Source organism: Myotis davidii, unplaced genomic scaffold (genome assembly GCF_000327345.1).
Source record: "Myotis davidii unplaced genomic scaffold, ASM32734v1 scaffold150, whole genome shotgun sequence".
In the NCBI taxonomy this organism is placed as follows: Eukaryota; Metazoa; Chordata; class Mammalia; order Chiroptera; family Vespertilionidae; genus Myotis; species Myotis davidii.
Genome location: NW_006283437.1, coordinates 2,824,120 through 2,834,114, shown reverse-complemented (window position 1 = coordinate 2,834,114; position 9,995 = coordinate 2,824,120). Strand labels below are relative to the sequence as shown.

The 9,995-nt window shown below is 41.9% G+C and overlaps 1 protein-coding gene across 1 annotated transcript in view; it reads left to right on the top strand.

The window, feature by feature from the left end:
• The first annotated feature begins 449 nt into the window (after nucleotides 1–449).
• The window catches only part of LOC102762112 (chromosome unknown open reading frame, human C16orf52), a 26,109-nt gene continuing 16,563 nt past the window's right edge, over nucleotides 450–9,995 (top strand). Inside the window, exon 1 of the mRNA XM_015563931.1 lies at nucleotides 450–509. Coding sequence (XP_015419417.1) covers nucleotides 450–509 — 60 coding nt within the window. The remainder of the gene's footprint in view (nucleotides 510–9,995) is intronic.

Here is a 9,995-nt window from a genome sequence, read left to right as displayed (position 1 = left end):
TTAGGGATATTCTGTATAATTTTTTTATTGACAATCTTTGGTTTATAAGAATTGTACTTTGTAATAAGCTTGGTTGTTTTAACTGAGGCTTTCTGTTGTGATATAGTAACCCTCTTCCTCTTGACAGGTACATTTGTCATCTCTTTATTATTTTTTACATAATATCTATTATTTATTCAGACAGTGAATAGGCTTTACAATTAACCTTCCAAAGGTAATGCAATTGACATTTTCTAAGTATCTGGGTAGCCAGGGAGCTTTGTCTAGATAAGGAATGAAGAACTATTCTTACTACATATTTGTCCTTTAAATGGTTGAGGTACTATCCAGACATAACAAGGAAAATTGAATACTCCCTGGCACAGCCTTTTATTGTGAGCCATTGGGAACCTCCATAGAGAGCTTTAAGAATAATAAACGTTTACTACTCTGGTGTCCTATCCGATATAATGTCTGATCGCCTATGTGACAATGGTGGCACCACCTATGCCACTAAGGAGTCACTGGAGGTAGGGATAAGAAATGAATTCTGTCAGAATGTAAAACATCGGTCCTTCAAAAGCCATTGTTAAGAAAAATGTAAAGGCAAGACTAGAGGAAGGAGGAAATATCTGTAAAACACATGTTAGATAGTGGGTTTGTAGTCAGAATATAAAGGATCTTACAATTCAATAGTAAGATAAACAACTTGATTTTTTAAAGTAGGCAAAAGATGTAAACAGACCAAAGGTGGCAAATAAACATATGAACAGATATTGTATATCATTAGACAGCAGGGAAGGACAAATTAAAATCACTTCTACATACCCACCTCTGCAATTCAGATTGGCTAAAACTCAAATGATATTATCAGCATGGGCAGTAGCTGGAATTTTCATATATTGCTGGTGGAAATGCAAAGTGGTACAACCACTTTAGAAAACAGTTTGGTAGTTTCTATAGATATGACCCAGAATTTTTACTCCTAGATATTAACAAGGAAAAAATGAAATGTGTTGCATCAGTCAGGGTTTCTAGATTATGGAAGCTGAGAAGTCTCATAACCTGTTGCCTACAAGGAAAGCCAGTAATATAATTCAGTCTGAGCCTAAAGGCCTGGGAATTGGGGGAGCCGGTGGTGTAAATTCCAGTGTAAGGGCAACAGAAGATGAGCTAAGATGTCCAGCTCAAGCAGTGAGACAAAAAAAAAAGGCAAATTCCTCCTTTCTTTGCCTTTTGTTCTATTCAGGTCTCAACAGATTGGATGGTACCCAACCACACCATCACGTGTCTGCACAAAGACTGGTACACAAATGTTTCAGCAGTTTTATTTATAACTAGAGGCCCAGTCCATGAATTCGTGCACCAGTGGGGTCCCTCAGCCTGGACTGTGGGATTGGGCCGACACCAGCTCTCTGACATCCCCCGAGGGGTCCTGGATTGTGAGAGGGTGCAGGCCAGGCTGAGGGACCCCACTGATGCACAATCGAGGACGGGGAGAGATGTGGGAGGTTGACCAGCCGGGGAGGGATCGCAGGAGGGCTCTAGGGCATGTCCAGCCTGTCTCGCTCAGTCCTGATTGGCTGGACCCCAGCAGCAAGCTAACCTATCAGTTGGAGCATCTGCCCCCTGGTGGTCACTGCATGTCATAGCGAGTGATTGAGTGGCCTTAACATATCATTAGCATATTATGCTTTGATTGGTTGAACAGATGGCCAGACACTTAGCATATTAGGCTTTTATTATATAGGATAGCTGACATATGATTCTACTGATATGGAATTCTACAAGAGGCAAAACTATAATACAGTAAAAACTCAATATAGCCGAAACCGGTTTGGCTCATTGGATAGAGTGTCGGCTTGCGGACTGAGGGGTCCTGGGTTCGATTCCGGTTAAGGGCATATACCTGGGTTGCGGGCACATCCCCAGTGGGGGATGTGCAGGAGGCAGCTGATCGATGTTTCTAACTCTCTATCTCCCTTCCTCTCTGTAAAAAAATCAATAAAAATATATTTTTAAAAAAACCTCAATATAATGGACTAATTTGGGCAAGGCAGTGTCTGTTAAAGCCAAAAGGCATCTATACTAATAAAAGGATAATATGCTAATTAGACCAGGCGTCCTTCCGGACAAAGCCATGGTGGTGGGGCCAAGGCAGAGGCAGTTAGGGGTGATCAGGCTGGCAGGGGAGCGCACTTAGAGGGATCAGGCCAGCAGGCAGGCAAGCGATTAGGAGCCAGCAGTCCCAGATTGCTAGGAAGGTGTCGGACTGCCAGTTTAGGCCCGCAGGGATCGGGCCTAAACTGGCAGTTGGACATCCCCCGAGGGGTCCCGGATTGGAGAGTGTGCAAGCCGGGCTGAGGGATGCCCCCCCTCTCCGCCCCTGTGCACGAATTTCATGCACTGGACCTCTAGTCTATATATATAAAAGCCTAAGTGACCGGCCCACCAGGTAGCTATGATGTGCACTGACCACCAGTGGGTGGACGCTCAATGCAGGAGCGGAAACCACAGGCATGGGAACATGGAACAGACTGATGAATCTCAGAGGGGAGGATGGGAAGAAATTAACTTAGGATCTTAGATGCATTCTAGAGGTCTGGTGCACGGATGCACCAGTGGGGTCCCTCGGCCTGGCCTGCGTCCTCTTGCAATCAAGGACCTCTCGGAGGATGTCGGAGAGCCAGTTTCGGCCTGATCCCTGCAGGCCAGGCCAAGGGACCCCACCGGTGCACAAGTCCGTGTGCTGGGCCTCTAGTTATATAATAAAGTAGGTTTTCCGAATGTATGTGTAAAAAAATATTGACTAGTTTACCTGTTTTGCATATATGAAAATTTTAATTTCACAGAAGCGTTTTCTATGTGTATTTTTGTAATTTTAAATTTATACTCTAGTAAATTCATGTATTCAGCAGTCACTGAGAGTAAACAAATGCACACAACTGAGGCAGGGCTTAGTGCATGTGGGAACATGGGTGGGCAGGCATTAAAACTGCTGCAGAGACTCATGCCAGGGGACAACAGAACCAATCACCTCACACGGTGTGAATTGATCACATGCTGAACATTTTTTACGAGCGGTGACTCTTGGATTGAAATACGTAGACTACAGTCGTACATACGTAATATTTATGTCGGCAAAATTACTACAGTGTTTTTTCCCAACATATGGCCTATTCGCTAAAATTTAAAAATAACAAATTTTAGTGAATTAATAACAAAAATAACCTGTTTAGTTATAAACAAATCTTGGTTAAAAGCGTTTTAAAATTGCCAAAACCGGTTTGGCTCAGTGGGTAGAGCGTCGGCCTGCGGACTGAAAGGTCCCGGGTTCGATTCCGGTCAAGGGCATGTACCTGGGTTGCGGGCACATCCCCAGTAGGAGATGTGCAGGAGGCAGCTGATCGATGTTTCTTTCTCATTGATGTTTCTAACTCTCTATCTCTCTCCCTTCCTCTCTGTAAAAAATCAATAAAATATATTTAAAAAAAAAAAGCGTTTTAAAATTAATAGGATGTCAATTTTACATATGACATACAGACTGGAAATTTTGTCCATTAAACCGAGGTCCGCAGAATTGAGGATTTACTGTAATAGAAGTAGATCTGTCTTGGGAGCTGGGGGAAGGGATTAATTGCAGAGAGGAGTATGAGGGAATTTTTGGTGGTGGTTTCTGTGTCATGATTGAGATAGCTGTATACATTTGTTAGAGCTCATTGAGTTGCACACATAAAAATGATGAATTTTATTGTATCTAAATTATACCTCAGAATAGCTAATTTAAACATCTGTGAAGAGTTATCAGGAACCCTTTAGGAAATACTTCCTTCGTAAAATGGGGCAGCAGTCCTTAAAAAGTGAAATTTCTTGCTCAAAATTACATGAATAGTGTGCCTCGCATAGAGTGTATATCTCCAGCTTCCTAGTCTTCTAGGCTGCACAGCTATCTCGGCATTAGCTCACATCCTGCTCTGTATTGTGCTTTTAATTTTCTGTGAGTGTGGTTTGGCGCTATAAGCTCTGGAATTACAGAGATGGTGTCTTGTGTTTTCCTTCATACTTCCTTCTTTGTGTATTGCATAGAGTGTGTGCTCATTATTTGCTGAATGAATGAAAGTTTGGTATAGCACAATGTGCCTACTAGACTTGCTAGAAAAGTCAGGAATGACCAGCCAGGGTGGCTCAGTGGTTGAGCATCGACCCATGAACCAAGAGGTCACTGGTTCAATTCCCTGTCAGTGCACATGCTCAGGTTGTGGGCTTGATCCCCATTAGGGAGCGTACAGGAGGCATTATCAAAGTTTTTCTCTCATCAATGTTTCTATCTCTCCCTTCCACTCTCTCTAAAATCAATAAAAACGTATTTTTTTAAAAAAGAAAAGTCAGGAATATCTCCTGGCATAGTGCCAGGTTTCTCAAATTCAGCAGGCACTTTCTCTAATGGATGGTTTCCCTAGACCACCATCTCTTTGCTTAGGAGATCACAAGCAAATTAATGGGGGATTGAGATTATATACTTCTGTGAAAGGTTACATAATGTTTTCTGATGTTGAAAATTGAGGGAGATATCACCTTATATTTTCAGTCTGAAGCCAAATATAAACTACAGTGAGATCATAAGGTATTCTTAAAGATTAAATGGAAGAGCAGCTATCAAAATCAGAACTTTTGTCTTTTTCCAAAGCTCTCTACTCTTAAATCCATCCTCTCCTATAATTGATGGACCATGCTAATGGCACAGAATAAGCACTTGTTTCAGTGTTAAACTTGCTTTCCTTGCATTTGCAAGACCCTAACTTTTACAACTCTGATTCATCCTATATAATAAAGGGTAATAAGCAAATTGACCCTAACGGTGGAATGACCAGAATGATCGGTTGACCAGTCACTATGAGGCGCACTGACCACCTCTTGATCCCTTTTCCCGGCTCCCATCACCCGATGGCAGATGGGGAACTGGGAGTGGGTGGCAGGGGATACAGGCAGTGCCAGGCCAAAGGCCTCCACCCTGTCGGTTGCCCCACACACCCCTGATTGCAGGCTAGGCCTAGGGACCATACCTGCACACACGAATTTCGTGTGCTGGGTCTCTAGTTTTTAAATAATTCAGTAGATGTACAAAAATTGAACACATGCCCTGGCCAGTTTGGTTCAGTGGATAGAGCATTGGCCTGCAGACTGAAGGGTCCTGGGTTTGATTCTGGTCAGGGGCACATGCCCGGGTTGTGGGCTTGATCCCCAGTGGGGGAGCATGCAGGAAGCAGCCGATCAGTAATTTTCTCTCATCATTGATGTTTCTATCTCTCTCTCTCTCCCTCTTCCTTCCTTCTCATCATAAGGTATTCTTAAAGATTAAATGGAAGAGCAGCTATCAAAATCAGAACTTTTGTCTTTTTCCAAAGCTCTCTACTCTTAAATCCATCCTCTCCTATAATTGATGGACCATGCTAATGGCACAGAATAAGCACTTGTTTCAGTGTTAAACTTGCTTTCCTTGCATTTGCAAGACCCTAACTTTTACAACTCTGATTCATCCTATATAATAAAGGGTAATAAGCAAATTGACCCTAACGGTGGAATGACCAGAATGATCGGTTGACCAGTCACTATGAGGCGCACTGACCACCTCTTGATCCCTTTTCCCGGCTCCCATCACCCGATGGCAGATGGGGAACTGGGAGTGGGTGGCAGGGGATACAGGCAGTGCCAGGCCAAAGGCCTCCACCCTGTCGGTTGCCCCACACACAGAGGGTGGCCGTGGTGGGAGTGGGCAGGAACGGCCAACTTCTCGGTCCCTCCCCCTGTCTGTCAGGCTCCGATCGCCCAATGGCGAATACAGTGGATAGAGTTTTGGCCTGCAGACTGAAGGGTCCTGGGTTTGATTCTGGTCAGGGGCACATGCCCGGGTTGTGGGCTTGATCCCCAGTGGGGGAGCATGCAGGAAGCAGCCGATCAGTAATTTTCTCTCATCATTGATGTTTCTATCTCTCTCTCTCTCCCTCTTCCTTCCTTCTCTCTGACATCAATAAAAGTTTTTTTTTTAATTTGGACATAAATTTAATGATTTTTTTCATCTAAGCTCAGGAAAGCAAGGAATGAAAGGTACAGAAGAAGATGCAATCCCACAGATTGTCTCCTTTCTTAAAGTAAAAGTACATATTTCTCGTGAAATAGCAATATATCATTAATAACATTTAATATTTATCAGCTTATTACTCAGTCCTAGGCATTTTTTCTAAGTGCTTTACATATATTCTCTGTCTTAATCCACACAACACTGTGAAGTTATTTTGTTCTTCATTTATACTTGTGGAAACTAAGGCATAAATAGCTTGCCTAAAATCTCACTGCTTGTAAGTGTTGGACCTGGAATCTGAATGTTAATTCAGAACCTGATTCTAATCAGTGTGATATGTTGCCACCCAGTTAAGTCAATGGACATGTGACTAAATAGATTAGAATTTGATTTAGTATCAGAGAATAACTATACTTGTGTATATTAGGGGAGTAGAATTTATTAGAAAAATAATTTAGAATTATTAAATACCAAGATATCAAGTAGTTGAAAAAGAAGTGATTTTGCCAGACCTGGAGTTCATACAATGGAACCTTTTCTGCACCCTCAGGAAAGTTTTTTTTTTAATGTGACTACAAACTCCTTCCTGAGATCGTGGTGGTGCACATTTTCTGGACTATGCAAATAAATAAGACAAATGTGAGTCCTCATTGTGGTTTTTGAGAGTAGATTGTAAACAACCAAAGTTCCTTGGAGATCTGATAAGATCCTAAAACAGAGAATCCTTCTGTTCAGGCAAAGGAATTGGGACGTTTCTTTAAGAAGGATGAGCTGGAAGTAGAGTATTTCTTGAACATTTATGAGAGTTGGCCAGTGTGGGAGGAGGCTATATTTTAAAATTTTTTATTGATTTTTAAAGAGCGAGGAAGGGATGGAGGAGAGAGAGAGATGAATTTGTTTCACTTATTTATTCATTCATTGGTTGATTCTTGTATGTGCCCTGCTCAGGGATCGAACCTGCAACCTTGGCCCGTCGGAATGATGCTCTGGTCAGCTGCGCTCTCTGGCCAGGGTGAGGCTGTATTTTAGTGTGGAACCCAAAGGAGTCACTCCTGTGAACTGACAGGAGAAACCTCAAAGACATGGTCTCCCTCTTTGTATATGTTTTGACCTGCCATGAAAGTTACTCTTAGACTCACTGTCCTGTGCTTATAACTTTGTAGCTACGTATTCTCTGATACAAATCTGAATGTTCCTGCAGGTATTCTTAGCAATACTAATCATTTTCCTTACTAGGTGAATGAAATTCAGGAAGTCAGCACAGTTGACACCTGGGTGTTGGTCCCAGCACCACTGGTTACTTTGTATCCTTGACTTCTCACTTACCCTCCCTGGGCCTCAGTATCCTCCGAACCCTAATTTGGGGGAGATTAGGACAGATGATCTTTGAGATCCTGTGTAGCTCTAGATGCCCTAACTTTATGACTGCTTTGGCCAATTTTGCGTGATTAGAGCCATTCTTGGGGGCTGGACTGCTTGCTTCTTGGTCATTGTCCATAGGAGAACCTGTTTGGTTGAAGGCTGTGGAGTTACTAATGTTCAGCATTTTTTGTTAAAATACTTTGCCAATAATTCTGCAGTACTTTTCTGTTACAGAAACCGTTTGACCTACCAGATTTGTTTGATTTTTTCCCTTTAGCAGTATACCCTGCCTCAAGCACTGCTACATAGAAAGCATGGGAACTATTCATTTAGGTGAAATAAATATTAAACTTGTTTTGGGTTTCTTCTGCCAAATCACCAGGGAAGAAACAGTTAGTATCCCAATACGATCTATCAAGTTCCTCCATAGGGTTTGTCATGAGCTACAAATTGAAATGGAATAGAAAATGTAGACATAGTAACTTAAATTCCATAGTAGTTCTCTACCTGATTTACTTTAGTTTACTTTAATTTCTTTGGCATTGTCTAATTTCTTTTTAGATTTGTAACATGCACTTAAATTCATGCATCATTGAAAGATTTCACAGTGTGTAATATAAATGCAATCAGTATATTTTATTTTAATTTAATGTGCAATACTCTAAACGTTTAAAAATATAAAGGAAATGCATGTTCTTTTTTTTTAAAGGACAAAATTGTATAAATTTATCTAATCTCAGATAAGACAGAGTAAAAAATACAAGTGTTCTCAGCCCCATTACCCACCCCCTCCAATCTGGCTGAACTAGAGTGGCCACCCTTAACAGGGTGACAGATATCCTTCCACATGTTTGTTACATTGCGTGTCCAGTTTAAAAATTGTGGTGAGCTTTTCTTTAAGGACTTCTTCATGCATGATAGGTTAAGAGCTTCAGTGATTGGGAGAGTGATAGGACAGAGTCTTGATCTATATTGTAGACTTCAATAAAGCAGATTTTAAAATCATGATTCACTGTTAGTTTATGTTTTATGTCCTTATAGGATTAGATCCAAGGGCAACTTTATGGAGCAAGGATTGATATGATAAAATGTAATAGAGTGTTGGATATGATTTTGTCAGTAGTAAAATGAGGTATGACCTCTGAACTACAGTCCTACTTACAAACAGCTGGTAGTTATTGCATTTTCAGTAGGGATAGAACAGCCAGTGGGGCTTAAGGGAAAAGAAAACGAAACTAAAAAAGACTAGGTGTGGGCTGGCTGGGTGCTTGAGGCAGTGGGGGGACCTCAAGTAGTGCACATGGTTTTCTGGCCACTTGGCTGTGCGTCTTTTCTATCCAGTGCTAGTGCTGGATAGTGTTGAATGTCAACTGTACTTGAAAAATAAAAATAATTAAATAAAAAGGCTTAATGATCCTTTTTATTTACTTACAAAACATTATGTGATTTTATCCTGTTAGCAAAGTATTCTCAATCTCAATGTTTTAAGCATTGATATTTCTATAAAACCTGTCCCCAGACCTTTTATTTCAGCAGGTCTAAACTTACCTTGTGCTTAATCTTCAATCTGAATGATATACTGAAGCAGTTGAGCAGGGGAGTAACGTCATGTCCTGGGTACTTTTTCTAGCCAGCCACCTTAGCGACCATCACATGTCACCTTTTTATGTTGTAATGTGAGTTTCATGTATTAAATTATTGTGTCTACTACTGTATCTTTTTTAATCCTTACACAAGGATATTTTCCATTCATTTTCAGAAAGAGTGGAAGGAAAGGGGAGAGACAGAGGGTGAGAAACATTGATGTGAGACAGATAAATCTATTGGTTGCCTCCCACATGCACCCTGACCTGGGGCCAGGAATCAAGCCTGAAACTGAGGTACATGCCCTTGACTGGAATCAAATCCAGGACCCTTCAGACCGAGGGCCAGTGCTCTATCCACCAAGCCAAACTAGCTAGGGCGACTACTGTATTTTTTTTAACTAAGACAAAAATATGTAATTTCTACCCTAACTGGTTTGGCTCAGTAGATAGACCATCAGCCTGCAAACTGAAGAGTCCCGGGTTCGATTCCAGTCAAGAGCACATGCCTAGGTTTCAGGCTCGATCCCCAGTAGGGGGCATGGAGGAGGCAGCCAATCAATGATTCTCACTCATAGATGTTTCTCTCTCTCTCCCTCTCCCTTCCTTGAAATATATATCCTCCTATCTAGTAAAAGAGAAACATGATAATTAGCGTACGACCACTTCCCTTCACATTGGCTAATCAGGGAAATATGCAAATTAACTGCCAGCCAAGATGGCGGCCGGCAGCCAGGCAGCTTAAAGTGAACATGAGGCTTGCTTGCTTCAGTGACGGAGGACTCCAGCGTTCCCCGCCTGCCACTGTAGGCCTCTGAGCTGCCACCCTAAGCAACTATGTTACAAATATAGAAGCTAAACAAAACCCCAGAAATCTGCTTTAGTCAGCCGGGCTTCAGCCAGCAGGATTGCAACATTGTAAGCAAAGGCCAGAAACCTGCTTTCAGCAGCGGAGGCCTAAGAGCTGGAGCCAAGCCTCAAAGCTAAAGCTG